Source organism: Anolis sagrei, chromosome 3 (genome assembly GCF_037176765.1).
Source record: "Anolis sagrei isolate rAnoSag1 chromosome 3, rAnoSag1.mat, whole genome shotgun sequence".
In the NCBI taxonomy this organism is placed as follows: Eukaryota; Metazoa; Chordata; class Lepidosauria; order Squamata; family Dactyloidae; genus Anolis; species Anolis sagrei.
In genome coordinates, this window is record NC_090023.1 from 88,558,624 (window position 1) to 88,575,320 (window position 16,697).

The following is a 16,697-nucleotide window of genomic DNA, read 5'->3' on the forward strand; positions in this document are numbered from 1 at the left end:
GAAAAGAGAAGATTCTGTGTATAACAGCTGCACTAGTCAAGTATCAATTATGTAGAATTATCATATCTCTTCTATTTTGAAGCAAACAGTTTTAAAATGAGCTTACCCAACATAGCATACTATTTTTCCACATGTCAGCAAATATTTCAATCATTTCTCAATATACTTGAAAGGCCATCTGAAGAACTAATATGGAAATAAGTCAAACTAGTGCAAAAATTCCTTAACATAACTCTTTTATATTTTAGATGGGGTCAATTGCAAACTTGTCCACTTGATAGCATGTAGCTATATTATCTTCAAATCTTTTTTTACAATTCATGCAATTTACATAATCCTGCTTTAGCCAAATATTTTGTGTTAAATTGTTTCTCTTCTAAATGAAGCACTACAGTACATAACTGTATAATAGGATTAATGGGTCAGTGAGCATGTTTATATCCTTGCTTTACCTCTTGAAGATATTTCCAGACAACATCCTTTTTATGTACAAGAGAGGCAAACCCATCTGTAGAATACATAAATCTCTATTTCTGTAAATCGGTAAAAACAATTTAAATTCTGCCTGGAGAATATCCAGCTATCTTAATTCTGCTTTTAAGTTACTTTTACTTAGGGCATCCCTCGTAGCCCGAGGATGATGACCCTCCAAGTGTAGTGTCTTGGTGATGGATATGTGGGTATCTGTAGAGATCTATTCTTGATCTGCATGTTTTCCACAGTGAGGACATCGGTTTCCAGGTGGAAGGCAGTCCCAGTCAGGGTTGGCTTGACGCACCTTCCTTTTGGCACTTTTCTCCTTTTTGCCCTCTATTTGTGCCTCTTTGAATTCTGCAGCACTGCTGGTCACAGTTGACCTCCAGTTGGAGCACTCCAGAGCCAGGGCTTCCCAGTTCTTGGTGTCTATGCCACAGTTTTACAGGTTGGCTTTCAGTCCATCTTTAAATCTTTTTTCCTGTCCACAATTCTTTCCATTCTTGAGTTGGGAGTATAGTAACTGCTTTGGGAGACAGTGATTGGACATTCGGTCAACGTGGCCAGTCCAGTGGAGTTGATGGCGTAGGAGCATCACTTCAATGCTGGTGGTCTCTGCTTCTTCCAGCATGCTGATATATGTCCACCTGTCTTCCCAAGACATTTGCAGGATTTTTTGGAGGCAGCGCTTATGGAATCGTTCCATGAGTTGAATGTGACGTATGTGGATGGTCCATGTTTTACAGGCGTATAGCAGGGTTGGGAGGACAATAGCTTGATAAAAAAGCACCTTGGTATCTGTACTGATGTCCCTATCCGCAAGCACACTCTCCTACATTCGGAAAAATGCTACACTTGCAGAGCTCAGGTAGTGTTGTATTCCAGTGTCAGTGTTGACTTTTGTTGAGAGGTAGCAGAAATGGTCAATATTTTCTAATGTTATACTATTAAGCTGTATTTCTGGCATTGCAGAGGGATTGGCTGATAACTTCTGGAAGAGCACTTTGGTTTTCTTGATGTTTAGTGAGAGGCCAAGCTTCGCATATGCTTTTGCAAAGGTGTTTAGGCTAGCTTGTAGGTCGTCTTGTGAATGTACACAAACTATGTTATCGTTGTTTTTAACAAGTGGTATGTATTAAGAAAATGTGCAGTGCTTGGAAGTATACTAGAAAATAAGTCTAAAATCCAGGAGGTAGAGACTTAAATGTCTGCTTCAATGTTAGTTGAGTTACTCTTGTATTTATTTTCATGAGTCTTTTTTCCTGCCCAGGGTTTAGGACCAGACCAGCTCCTGAGTTGAGAACAGTAGCTCAAAGAACTTTCAACAATTGATTTCTTCTAGCTATGAGTTTAAACTATTCCCATTCCCTAGATATTCCAGAGGTATAATTTGGTTCAGTTCAGATGGAACCATTCAAAATACTAAAAATAAAACAAACATAGTCAGAATAGTTATTTTGGCTAATAATGGTGAGTCCCATAATCCAATTTATTATTATTATTATTATTATTATTATTATTATTATTTACTTTATTTAGACCCTGCCTTTCTCCCCTGGGACTTAATGTATCTGAAGTGTGCCAATTTGGGCAATATCAATTGAGGACAAGCTTAGCTTTGTATTCAAAGAATTTCATCCACCATCAAGGTTCCACAAGGTGATCTACCAGCTTCTGCCTAGAAGATTACATTTGTGGACTTTAACATTTCTTCTGTGTATTTCTGTCCCACATCTGCTGGGGTCATTTCACAAAAATAGAGATAATGTACAACATGTCTATCTTTCAATTGTTGTGTGTGCGCTTTTTTCTATTTGATAAATAATGTATGAACCGTCCAGTTGAAATGAAATCAGCAAATAGCCAGTATTTCATTTTTAGGTAAAATTATGTCTTTTTTGACATTCTTTGTTTTTTTAAAATCTAAACTAGTTTATGATCAAAGCTCCAGCGACATTTGTCTGAAACTATACGTGCTTTGATAGTTTGAACATCAAAGAGACATTTTGAAAGTAATCTATCTGTTTGCAGTTGTTAACAGATCGTAGTTGCTACTCAGTACTAAACTTCTGTATTTTTTCTATAGCTTCAAGAAGTTAGTTTAAGAAGATGGTGAGATCCCGATCGAGATCACCAAGATGGAAACAAAGGTAAATGGCCATATTTTCTGTTGATATTACAGATTTCTCTTAATTTTTATAATAGAAGAGGGCTATTTTGGAGTCTTTGTTAAGCTGGGTTCGTAATATTTATTTATGTATTTCAGAAAATACTGTATCCCATAATTTAAATACCTTACTACAGCACCAGCCTAAGCCCGCTTTTAACTTTATCACTTCTCCAACAAAGTGGGAAGAAAGAAAATTCTGCTAAAAGAGAATATTGACTCATGCAGTGAGAAGACAATTTTTAGTTTCTGAACAGGGCTGCAGTCCTCTCTCAAATGTAAATACGCTTCAATCTGATATATTCTTTTCAGACATAGTGATATAAGCATAGGATTCTTTCATTTCTCCACTAAGCAGGAGGCAACTGTAATTGTGTTAAAGATCTACTGGGATAGAGTTTGAATTACTGAATATTAGGAAAGGGATCACTTACATGCAGGATTTTACTGAATTTATGGTGTGAGGGATTTAAATGAGCTTTGCAAGACCTTCTCGATAGGATAGGGAAGATATGTACAGGAGATGTTTTTAGGTGTACTGTAGCAGGGCATGTATCCTATGTCATTTACAAACAAAAGAAGGAAACTTCAAAGTACAACTTTTTTATCGTGTCAGCAGCGACTTGAGAAATTGCAAGTCGTGTCTGGTGTGAGAGAATTGGCTGTCTGCAAGGACATTGCCCATGCGATGCCCGGGTGTTTTACCATCCTATGGGAAGCTTCTCTCATGTCCCTGTATGGGAAGCTGGAGCTGACAGATGGGAACTCACTCCATCTCGCAGATTCGAACTGCTGGCCTTCAGGTCAGCAGTTCAGCTGGCACAAGGGTTTAGCACATTGCATCACCGTGTCTCCTAAATTACAACTGAAAGAACTTTTAAAAAATATTTCAGAAATACATTATTGCAAGTTTTGTAACACTGGTTTAAATTTGCCAACAGAAATTGTATTGCACTAGATAGAATTCATTTTATGTGTGTGTTTATATGCAGGTCTTCATCGCCTCCCATCAGGAATTTGGAACATGGCAGACAGAGGCACAATCACATTAATTATAACTCTGAATACAAGCCATTCTGGAAAGACCCCAAAAAGTCTATGCCTTGGAGAACAGAAGATGGAAAACGTGGACTAGCCAATTCTAGATATGTACCATATGAAACCAACCACCACCGACTTTATGATCATAGATCATATTCTCCAACTCTGAAGAGAATTCCTTCACAAGATGCATCTGTTCATAAACCTTTTAGAACACATTCACCAGAAAGGGATGAAAATAACAGACGATGCCAACTTGATTCCAGATACTCAGAAAACACCTGTAAAGAATATGATCAGTCTTTTAATCAGTCAAAAATTCATGTCAGAGAGATGCATGAAAACAAACGAGCTGTTGGAAACACAAAAGGAATGAAAACATTTCACAGGTCGTTGGGGACTCCAAGTAAATTTGAGAGGAAGTGGAATGACAGTGACTTGGGGCACCGCCAGTTACAAGAAGACAAGTATGCTCAGTCGCCTCGAAGATTTTCTAATGAATTTGAGACAAGGAGCTCTTTCCAGAAGAGGTAGAGAAATTGCCGAATTCTAATGATTTTTTTAAAGGTGCAACGCCTCAAGTGGAGGGCAATGTCCCCTATAGTTGAAGATTTTTACCTTGAAAAGCATTTCTTTTTCTTAACAGAATAAAATATAGTTTAATTATGGGCTGCTGGTGGTAGAGAAGTGTTGTATCTTTTATGTTAATCCTGTTGGTGGCTAGCATATACAACAATCATAATTTCCCTCTCTCTTTTTTGTGGCTTGAGGGATCATGGGGTGACACAATCTACCTAACACCTGTGTTTACCTGCATTCTGCATACGTAAGTTCTCGTTTTCTTCCTTACTGCAAGTATAAACTACTTTATGTCAACACAGGTATCCTGAAGATCATGACTACCGAGAATATGGGCACACATATGAAAGGCCTGAAGAAGCGGGGTGGTATGATGATAGAGAAACACTAAGAAATTCCAAGTGGACACAGGATCATTCTTCAACATCTATCCATGAGAAGGGAGAACAAAGAAATCTTGGTCCGCAAACTCATCGTCCTGTTCAAAAGAAATACAGTGACAGTTCTCAAACCAGGATTGCATATGACTATAACCATAAACATCATAGAAATCCAGATGGAGAAAAGTACATTTCTGATAAAAGAACAGAGAAGTTTATCAAGTTGGAAGACAAAAAACATCACCATCCCAAAGAAGGTTGGAATAGGAAATATTCAGACTGGCATAGCAATGAGAAAGTGGGCCATTCAGAAGAGCCTCATACTGAAGAGCCAGTGAAATATATTTCAGGGAAAAGCTACAGTTCGTGTACGAAAACCTACAAAAGTCATGCTGATCTATTGCCCTATGAGAAAAAAGAGAAGGAAAAAATAAAGCCAGATGCGGATTTTAGGGAAAAAATCAATTTTTCCAATAGTCGCCAGCATGAACCCCATCACAAAAGAACAGATGAGAAAGTTTCAAATGTCCATGCTAGGAAAGAAAAACTTACAGTCAAAGTGGATACAAAGAAAACAATGAATAAGTACAGGTATTTTTTCCTTACCAGTCTTCATTTATGGCTTCATTAAATATGTTATTGTCATTTTGGTAATCACAATAGAGCTAATAGATCAAGATTGCATTCAGGGTTCTTCTTACACACTGGAACTCTTCATCACCCTTCCCCCTCCCCCTTTATTCCCCCTTGGTCCCTCAAAAGCTCCTTCTCAGTTCCATAGGATTCCTTTAAAACAGCCACAGTGCAAGGAAAAGTAGCTAAAATTTTGAGCACAATGATGTTCATGTTGCTTCATGGTGGAAAGTCACTTGAAAGCACTCATAAATATATCTCAGAAGTGAGAGGTACAATCAATATCCTAATATCTTTAGACACAATTTGTTTGAGTTTGTCTTTTATATGAGATTGTTTTGGAGTCAATTTAATGTATGTACTCACGTAAAAGTCTCGAAATTTTAGTCAAAAATCAATCCTAAAAAATTTGGGTTGATTTATCCATGGGTCAGTGTAAGTACTGTACCTAAACTCTTTTCAAAAAAGGAATCATCCCCTTCTCTGAGTAAAATAGAAAAAGACAAGAGCTTCATCTATTCCAGGAGAATTAGTAAGAAGCACCAACCCCTTCTACTCTCCCTGTGCTCATTTGAGGGGAAGTGTCAAAGAGCCATTTTTCCTACCCAAGTATTGCAAAAAGTCAAAAGAAGCTCTGTGGCGGAGAAAGTAGAGAGAATCAGTGCTTCTTCTAGGTTCTTCTGGAGTGGACTAACCTTTTGCATTCTTCCACTCTTCTTAGAGATGCAAATCATTCCTTTTTTGATAAGAGTTATTAAGGTATATTGACTTTTTACAAAAAAGGGGTGAAAGGCCATCTTGTATGCCTAGCTGGGAAGATGGCAGTGGCCAAGTGGAGCTGGCCTCTTGAGGCAATGCTGGAGATTTCCTTTTCTGCAGACTGATTCTGAACTTGCCCATGGGCCATGTAAAAATCTATCATTTTGTCCTGAATAATGCCCTCGACATATACATGAGGTTGACTTATTCACAAGTATAGATAGTACTTACTTTTTAAGTGTGTTTGTAACTATGTGACTTGAGTAATTATGTGAATATTAAGTGTTCAAAATACAGTAATTTAAATTCTTAATTACCGTATGATATAAACATTTACATCATAAATCCTTCATCAGTAATCACTTAGTTTCACATTTCTTTTATTTTTAAAAAATATCTTTAAATACTGTTTAAATAAGTTGGGGTTTTTTAAAATACAAAGGGCATATTTTCTAAACTTGTTCAAATTTATTCCAGGGGTTCCTCTAGCCATACCATGGAGAGGCAGACATCACGTGACCTAGTAGCTGTGGGTAGAAAAACTGGAAATTTCCACCCAGTATTTGAACATATAAAATCTGTGACACAGAAGGCAGAACAAAACCCATCAAAAGAATTTGCTCAGGAAATCATCACAATTATCCACCAAGTTAAAGGTGGTTACCATGTGTTGGACATTTAGTTTATATGTGGTCTATGTCTTTTGTCTCTAAATGTTATTAATCCAGGTCAGCTAGGACATTGTGAAGCATTAGGTAGACTGTGCGGAATTGTGTGAGAAATAGTGATGATTAATATTAGTGGGTTACTTTGCAGAGAGAGAAGTCTTGTGTTTTGCAGCCACTAATCCAGGAAGGGCAGTAACAGAATAATTGAACCCTGACAGTCTTGTTAAGATGGAAGGGAAAGACACATTAGTGCCTTTAGAATATGAAGCTAGAAAGTTGAACAATAACAGAGACAATCTCTTTTCTGGGTCATGCCCCATATTTGAGATCTGTTTATATTGGAAAGAATATAGAACACAAGTGAAGTTATATTTAATTAGCTTTACAGACTTGAGGTTAGAGAAGTTTCCCCCCCCAAAAGGTTACATTATACATTTCTGGTTTACATGTTCAACCTCATTCCCCACTTTGGATTTCAGATACCTTTTAAAAACTGTTTTTGGACTGTGATGTCTATCCTTATCACATCAGGAAGTCACCAGAAATATAGAAAGGGCTGACTCTTTATCTTTAGATAGAATAATAGTATTTATCAAGGCAATGCCAGTTAAGAAGCCATGAGAACATAAATAACCTCAAAAACATGTTTCGTGTGCCGTTTTTACTAGCTCTTTTAATTGTGAATTTATAGTAATAAGGATTACCTCATTTTCCCCATTTATCCTTTTCCACAGCTAATTATTTCAAATCATCTGATGTAACTTTACATGAACGCTTTTCAAAAATACAAAGTAAGCCTGTGGAAAGTGAAGTTAAAAGGCATTCGGATCCAAAAATTCACAGGTAAAGTAAATACTATGAGGTCCCTAACACCCTCTTGCAATTGGCTAAAGAACTAATGAATAAGCCATCTTGATAATTTTCCATTATTTCAGTATAATGTTCACATTATTCCATTGCAAATTTATCCAAATATTAAATATATACCATTGTTCAGTAATTGCTCAGAACTAAGTACCACTGTTTTGAGTATGACATAGTCCCAAGTTATGCGTACAAGACTATAGCCTAAAGGTGAATATACACAACCAGACTTCAGAAAGAATAGGAATTCTTTTGTGATGCCTTTATCACTGTGAAGCTTTTATGTTGCCTATCTTGCCCCATTTGCATGTTTTCCCTAGCTGACATTTTCCAACATCCTATTTTTTTTCACTTAACCACATTGGGGGTTATTAAAAATGTCTGACTAAATGTAATTGAAAGAAGCTAGACCAGTGGTTCTCAACCTGTGCATCCCCAGATGCTTTGGCCTTCAACTCCCAAAAACCCTAACAGCTGGTAAACTGGCTGGGATTTCTGGGAGTTGTAAGCCAAAACACCTGGGGACCCACAGGTTGAGAACCGCTGAGCTAGACCAAGAGGAGGCTTCCATGCATGTTCCTGCTTGCCTGGCTGGCATAGCTTTATTCCCTCTCAAAAGTCCATAGATTGGACATAACCATTCACGTGCAGTCTTCAGGTTTGGAGACTAGCATATATCTTGGTTCCTCAATTCTTTTTTTCTTTTTCTTTTTTGTTAATGGGTACTCAATTTGGGTTACTGGGTACTGAACCCTAAAAGACATAGGGCATATCTGCACAGGCATTTTAACTCAAACTTGTGGTCATGACTGGCATTAGGCAAAGTCAGGGAATGCACCAGAGTTTCCCCAAAGCTCCAGAGCAGTCCCGCATTTTGGGATGTATGTGTCAACAGCTGAGCCAATTTGTCTGATGCAGTTGGTGTGAACACAAGCAGATTCTGAGACTGGTCCAAAGCTGTAATGCTTCACACCACCCCCTGGATTTTGTTGCCTGTGTAGTTGTGCTCATGGTTGGACTTAGCAAGAATATAATGAAATTGTTAAACATCCATTATAATATGAATATGGCCAAGAATACTTTCTCACCAGGATCACTCTTTTAGAATCTGTTTTTTAACACTCCTTATTTGTTTCCTAACCTGTATTTTTTCCTATTTGTTTTTAAAATTATCTGGGTGTATTCTTAGACAACAGGCAAAAGCATTTTTTTAAATAAAAAAGTAAACTCCTAGGAGTTATCAGTAACTTTATAGGTGCATTATGCAAATATCTTTTGTATGATTTAGTGTTTATTCAAGTTGATTCTTGTTTCTGTTTGGTCCTTGTTGATGCGGCATCATGCACTCATTACATCAGGCGAATCGATATGTCATTGGCAGAACTTCAGAATAAACATGCTGCTTCATGTGAACCTGTGCAGGTATGTGTGCATATTTCTAAATGGATATCTTTTCAGCAACATAATGAAGTGGAATCATTTAATTTATTTTAATATTTTATATCATTTTTTATCTTCTGACCTTTATATTCCTCCAAAACAATGGACATGATGCACGTATCCTGCTGTCATTACACCATCCCTGTAATGTAGGTTACATTGAGAGTGACTAGTTGTAATTCACCAAAAGGGTTTCATGGGTGAATAAGAGATTCATCGACCTTCTCAATCCAAAATCCAGCATTTCAATTAGTAGTACTTGCTGGGTTGTTATAGGTTTTTTGGGCTGTAAGGCCATGTTCTAGAAGCATTCTCTCCTGACATTCTGCCTGCATCTGTGGCAAGCATCGACAGAGGTGCAAGTAATACTTGCATTCATATTATTACTCAATTCTTTACCTGATTTCTCTAAACTGTGAAACTCTTCCATTTGTTTGGTTACTTTTCATATTGCTACTATTAATAAGGTAAATTGACCAAGAAAAAAAAAGAGGTGGAAACGACTATTCAATAATCCAGTTCCTATTTATTAATTTTAGACTGTTGTGAGAATTCTGGAAGATCCAAACGATTTAAGACATGACATAGAGAGGAGAAGAAAAGAGAGGCTGAAGCATGAAGATGATAATTCATTTTATATTGATAGTATATCACAACGGTAGGTGCTAAAAGAAACTGTAGTTGATTGCTGTTTTTTTAAATTTCCAGTCTTTACTTTCTTTTTAAAATGTGTAACTTCACACTGTATCTCATGTTAGAGAAACTTTTCCTGTTCTTTTTCTTCATAGTTTTGATGAAGTGCCTTCAAAATAATTCAAATGTCTTTGTTTTCTGGGGTGTTATATAGTATAGAGGGCCTGTGGTTTCCATGGGGGCTGGTTCCAGGACCCTTTATGGATATCAAAGTCTCTGGATGCTCAAGTTCCACTATTGGCCCTGGTGTAGTAAAATGGTGTTTGATATATAAAATAGTAAAATCAAGGTTTGCCTTTTGGATTTTTGGGGGTGGGGATGGAATATATTCAAACCAGAGATGGTGGAATCTGAATGGAGGATCTGTGGATATGAAAGGCTGACTTTTTATTATGTTTTTGGAAGGTACTTTTTGTTTTGTTTCAGCAATCATTTTCATCCATTCCCTTAGTGTACCCTATGCATTGCCCCCATTCACAATTATTAGTTGCAGCAAACGCTAAATTAAACTACTCTGGATCTTGAAGATCCAGCTATGCTCTTGTATGATATGTGAGTAATGGTCCACCCAGACTAATGGTTTAGGAAAATGTATGTTGACTCATTCCATCTTTTCAGCTGTAGCTTCAAATTAAGTAGGAGCAGTTACTTTCCAGATGGAAGGCTTATTGCCTCCTGTTGGTGTGGATAAAATTAAAGTCAGAGGGTGGAGTCTCCATCATGTTTGCTCTGATTTGGCTATTTGTCAGAACTACAAGATGCCTTCTCCATCTTTAATTCCGTATTCACTTTGCCAAGAAGTGTAGTCACATACCCCCTTTTTTCAGAACTAGAACTTTCCCTTTCATCTATGATTTCTCAGGAACATGTTTTTTCTGTTGTTGTTTGTAACTGTTACTGTCATAAAAGAGGTAGGAGAAAGATTATTTGCATGCTATATAGCAACAGGAGGGAAGACCCACTTACATTATCTGTTTCCATACCCTCTTCCTTCATTTGCCACATCAGTGACTCATGCTGTTTTACAGTAACTTGTACCAAAGAGAGAAAATAGCAGAATGATTCTACAGAACAATATTGTAATTACATTTTTTTCTCGTATCAGGAGCAAACCAAGGGAACAGTTGTGATTATTTGAGAAAACACTAAGTTTAAAAACTTGGCATTATATCAAATGTCCTTTGACCAGTATCTGGCCACTTGGAGTGCCTCTGGTGTTGCTATAAGAAGGTCCTCCATTGTGCATGTGGCAGGACTCATTGTGCATGTTGATCATTGTAGTAGGTGGTCTGTGGTTTGCTCTTCTCCGCACTCGCATGTCATGGACTCCACTTTGAAGCCCCATTTCTTAAGGTTGGTCTGCATCTCGTGGTGCCAGAGCACAATCAGTTCATCGCCTTCAAGTTGCCCGGTCTTCTGTTCGTCTAGGAGGGAGTCCCTCATTTGGTATCAACTATGGATCGAGGAGCTGGGTTTTAGCCTCTCACATGTCTGCATTTTAGATGGATTGGGAATCAGCTGGTTTTCCCTTTAATAGGCAGTAAGAGCACCTAAAGCTTTGGAGAGCTTCTGCTCAATCATCTGGCATGATCATCAGCATGGATGAAATTCTCTGTCCCTTCTGGCAGTGGCTGGTTATTTATGTAAATGTTGAACATTGATGGAGCAAGCATGCTCCCCTGAAGCAGGCCATTCTTCTTTTCGACATCTGCTTGTCTGGCCCTGGAACTCAACAAAAAAGCTCCTGTTTCTAGTAGATTTCCTATGCAAGTGAGGTGGTAGTCCTTTGTGATATTATACATTTTTTCTCGGGAGAAGCTGCTGACAGGTCTATGAAGACAGCTCCTGTAATCTGCTGCCTTTCAAAACCATCTTCTATGTGCTGAGTCAGGTTCAACACTTGTGATGAGCAGCGTTTGCCTTTTCTGAAACCTGCTTGCTGTGGGATCATAAATGAGTCTATTTTTTCCATGATTCTATGAAAAACAAGTCTCTCCAGAACTTTGTAAAGATGGCACAAGGAGATTGGTCTATGGAGTTTTGGATCATTATGGTCTTTGTATTGTCAAAGGCTTTCATGGCCGGAATCACTGGGTTGTTGTAGGTTTTTTGGGTTGTATGGCCATGTTCTAGAAGCATTCTCTCTTTGCTCACAACCTCTGAGGATGCTTGCCACAGATGCAGGTGAAAAGTCAGGAGAGAATGCTTCTAGAACATGGCCATACAACCCAAAAAAACCTACAACAACCCAGTGATTCCGGCCATGAAAGCCTTTGACAATACAAAGACCATAATGATCCAAAACTCCATAGACCAATCTCCTTGTGCCATCTTTACAAAGTTCTGGAGAGACTTGTTTCTAGAAGCATTCTCTTCTGACTTTTCACCTGCATCTGTGGCAAGCATCCTCAGAGGTTGTGAGCAAACCTCACAACCTCTGAGGATGCTTGCCACAGATGCAAGCGAAAAGTCAGGAGAGAATGCTTCTAGAACATGGCCATATAACCCAAAAAACCTACAACAACCCATTACGGTCTTTGCCTGGTTTCAAGATGGTATGACTCTTGCTTTCTTCCAGATTTTGGGTATTGGAGGATGCAATTGCAATATTGACTAAAAATGGTATGACTATATTTGATATGCTCATATTTGCTCAAATACAAATATTTCCAGAAACTGGAAATACTGTGTATGTTTATGTATAAGTTATCCTCGTGTCTAAGTCATGGACAGGTTTGGGGCCAAAATTATGGTTTTTGATATGACCCATGGATAAATCGAGGGTGTCTCTGTGGTGAGAGGAAAGCACCAATACCGCCTCAGGACTAGTCACCCCCCCCCCCCCCTGCTTCCACTATCTAGGCATTCACAAAGGGCAGAAGCAGAGCCATGACAGAGAGAATATGGGTGGTCAGTATTTCTTTTGGCTTCTGAGTTCTTGCCTTTTGCCATGCTACTCAGAGAAGTCTTCATAATGATTTATGGATAAGCTGACCCAGGTTTTTTGGGTGGATTTTTTGACCTAAATATCTAGACTTTAATATGAGTATATAAGGTATATGAGAGAAAACAATGGTCTTTGGCTATTGACATTTCACTGATAGTGTTTTCTTGGATAGATTCTAGTTGTCTACACCAGCTGATCTGCTCTGAATAGTTTTCTAGCAAATGGGAAACCTTGAATTAGATGTTATGTCAGATAAGCATATCTTATGTCAGGTCATATGATACTCATTTAAACCACTCAAATTGATGTATATAAAATAAGCATAGTAAAAGCAGGATAAAAATAAAACCCAACACCAGTTTAAACCATAAGCAGAATGACAATAATAACAAGATTGCAGGGAATCCTGTTGAAATAAAACTATTGGCAATTTTTGCCGAAATGCGGCCTGGGAGGAAATTAAGTGTAACTTTCCTGGGTCACTTATGCAGTCTGCTCTATGTTGGATCTGATGGAAACTGAAGAAGAAACTCTGAAGTAGAATGAAAGTACAGGGATTTTTCAGAAATTCTGAATTTAAACCATGCAGGATTTAAAAAGTTGAAGCCAACATCTGGAATTGGCCTCAGAAACAAGATGGCCAACAGTGACAATAGATGGCCTGATTCAATTGGGACATGGCATATGAATATTGACCGTTATATCTCCTATGACAGTGACACACCACATGCCATGATGGGAACTCGAGTACTGAAAATTCTCGTGTACTTTATTGGGGTTGAAAGAAAAATATATTTTCAACAAGAGTAATTACTGCTATTCAGACAATATGGCTATACAGATAAAAGATAAAACTATTGAGGTATCTCCCTTCTAACCTCCGCTGGGAAAATCCTCGCCAGAATCCTTGCAAATTGCCTTCTGCTCCTCTCAGAAGACACCCTCCCAGAATCCCAGAACGGCTTCCGCCCCTCCAGAGGAACAGTGGACATGATCTTCACTGCACGTCAGCTCCAAGAAAAATGGAGAACAAAATCAACCTCTGTACATGGCATTCATTGACCTTGCAAAGGCATTCGACACAGTGAATCACAACGCTCTGTGGACCATCCTCCAAAAAAATGGGTGGCCAAACAAATTTGTGAACATCCTGAGGCTCCTCCATGATGACATGATGGCAACAGTTTTGGACAACAGTGGCTCCCAAAGTGACCCATTTAAGGTAGAATCAGGTGTCAAACAGGGATGTGTCATTGCCCCAACTTTATTCTCCATCTTCATCGCTATGATACTTCACCTTGTTGATGGGAAGCTTCCCACCGGAGTGGAAATCATCTATCAGACAGATGGCAAGCTGTTTAACCTCAGCAGACTGAAAGCCAAAACCAAGGTTACAACAACATCTGTTATAGAACTCCAGTATGCTGATGACAATGTCGTCTGTGCGCATTCAGAAGAAGTTCTACAAGCCACTCTAAATACCTTTGCAGAAGCATACGAGAAGCTCGGTCTGTCATTGAACATCGAGAAAACCAAAGTGCTGTTCCAGCAGACACCAGCCAACCCCCCCCCCCCCCCCACAGTGCCAGTGATACAGCTTAATGGTGTAACATTAGAAAATGTTGATCATTTTCGCTACCTTGGCAGCCACCTCTCCACCAAAGTCAACATCGACACCGAAATACAACACCGTCTGAACTCTGCGAGTGCAGCATTTTTCCGAATGAAGCAGAGAGTGTTTGAGGACCAGGACATCCGTAGGGATACCAAAGTGCTTGTTTATAGAGCTATTGTCCTCCCAACCCTGCTATATGCCTGTGAAACATGGACTGTCTACAGGCGCCACATGCAACTCCTGGAACGATTTCATCAGTGCTGCCTCCGCAAAATCCTGCAAATCTCTTGGGAAGACAGGCGGACAAACGTCAGCGTGCTGGAAGAAGCAAAGACCACTAGCATCAAAGCAATGGTCCTCCGCCATCAACTCCGCTGGACCGGCCACGTTGTCCGGATGCCCGACCACCATCTCCCAAAGCAGTTGCTCTACTCCAAACTCAAGAATGGAAAACAGAATGTTGTTGGGCAGGAAAAGAGCTTTAAAGATGGGCTCAAAGCCAACCTTAAAAACTCTGGCATAGACACTGAGAACTGGGAAGCCCTGGCCCTTGAGCATTCCAGCTGGAGGTCAGATGTGACCAGCAATGCTGCAGAATTTGAAGAGGCACAAATGGAGGGTGAAAGAGAGAAACATGCCAAGAGGAAGGCATGTCAAGCCAACCCCGACCGAGACCGCCTCCCACCTGGAAACCAATGCCCTCACTGTGGGAGAAGATGCAGGTCAAGAATAGGGCTCCACAGCCACGTACGAACCCACCCCCAGGACACCGAACTTGGAGGACCATCATCCTCGGACTACGAGGGATCGCTTAAGTAAGTAAGTACAGATAAAAGGTGATGTGAGAAATACTGGCAGAATTTATTCAAAATGCCCTCTTCCCATCTCTTCAATGCACAAATTAATCCTTTAGTTTTAGATTTCAGAGGTTCACTACCTGAGTCTTCAAACACTTTTTAGGGTTTCTTTCTCCTATGTTTTCTTTATGGAAAACTCATGCAAGAGAAAACAAAAGAACATTGCTGCAGAACCAGTTTGACTGGAAAATGGTTTCCTAAATATGGTTTAGGTTGAGTTTTGGAGATACAAATGATAATTCCTGTGTGTTCTGTTTTTTAAAAAATAGGTTTAGTTTTTAAAATATTTTTTAGTTTTTAGATGATTTTCTTTCTCTATATATTTAAAGAAAAGCTTGAGAATCTGTACCTGATGATTACAATATTGTAGAAATGGTACTAGAGGTGGGCTTAGCCATCTTTCAGGTTTGTCTTGTGAGTATGATGTCTTCATTTTATATGAACAGCTTAATTTCATTATTACTATGTCCAAGGCCTTCTGATTATCTTGTTTTCGAAATTCTCTAGTTTGTTAATAATCATGGTTTTAGAATCCTGCTTAAATAAATAGTTTAGTGTGCATTTTGATCGGTGAAATTGGGTTTATTGCACTAGGCTATAAAGACTGCACAGTATAATAGTTTTAGCAGCAACAGCAGCAAAGCAATATATCTTGTCTTCAACCATAGTGTTTGCAAAGTGCTGTCTGGCACAGCTTTTCTGGGTGATGAATGGTCTGGTGAACTTTGGCTGTCTGCTGGAAGATGAGTCATCTTCAGCTCTCTATAATGAATTTGTCATGTAATTTGCAGACGAGATAACTCCATATTCAAATAAAGTTTAATTTGCTAATTGACCAGGGAGTTTGAGTTCATGGTGTCAGGGGCAATGCTATTCAGAGTTGTCCAGTGTGGAAGTGATAGACATATGTAACTAGCCATGATTTTTATGCTAGGCAAAAACTATTTGAAATTAAATTGTTTTGTGACCTGAAGGTAGAGATGCCTCTTTGTTAAAGTTAATATAGTAGGAATAGATGCTGTATATATTTTTTAATTTTTAGCTGCTTCTGATGTTTGGCATGGACTCTTTCTTCACCCATTCACTTGTTTTCAAGTTGGAAACTTGATTTCGATTTTCACTTGGATTGTGGTTCTCTTTTGAGCCATTGGCTTTTTTTCCTTTCAGTTTAGTAAGAATATGATTGATATGTTTTAAAATTGTGATGATTGAACTCTTTTAAATCTGTTGCATTTGTTATCTCGTCACAAGAACTGAACAAAATTAATAGAATGCATCAGTTAATGTAAGAAAATAGGAACTGGCAATACTACCTCTGAATATTCCCTGCCTAAGAAAACACTAAAAAATTCATGGGGTCCCGTTAGAGTGAAAGAGGACTTGAAGGCTACATGCACAAACATGGTCAGTGTATATTGCTTCTGTATATACTCTCTCGGTGAATCCGGGAAGAGCATGGAAGAGCTCCCTTTGACAGCTCCGGCTCCCCATGCGGGGACATGAGAGAAGCCTCCCACAAAGAGTGTCAAACATCAAAACATTCAGGCATCCTCTGGGCAACGTCCTTGCAGACGGTCAAT

General features: G+C 38.8%; 1 protein-coding gene across 2 annotated transcripts in view; it reads left to right on the forward strand.

Moving 5' to 3' along the window:
- Positions 1-16,697, forward strand: part of BCLAF3 (BCLAF1 and THRAP3 family member 3) — a 38,467-nt gene that overhangs the window by 13,343 nt on the left and 8,427 nt on the right. For both annotated transcript variants that reach the window (XM_060770078.2, XM_060770077.2), the window contains exons 2-8: positions 2,561-2,624; positions 3,634-4,212; positions 4,564-5,232; positions 6,511-6,689; positions 7,436-7,544; positions 8,924-8,987; positions 9,545-9,663. In XM_060770078.2, the coding sequence (XP_060626061.2) occupies positions 2,584-2,624; positions 3,634-4,212; positions 4,564-5,232; positions 6,511-6,689; positions 7,436-7,544; positions 8,924-8,987; positions 9,545-9,663 (1,760 nt within the window). In that variant the 5' untranslated portion in view covers positions 2,561-2,583. The remainder of the gene's footprint in view (positions 1-2,560; positions 2,625-3,633; positions 4,213-4,563; positions 5,233-6,510; positions 6,690-7,435; positions 7,545-8,923; positions 8,988-9,544; positions 9,664-16,697) is intronic.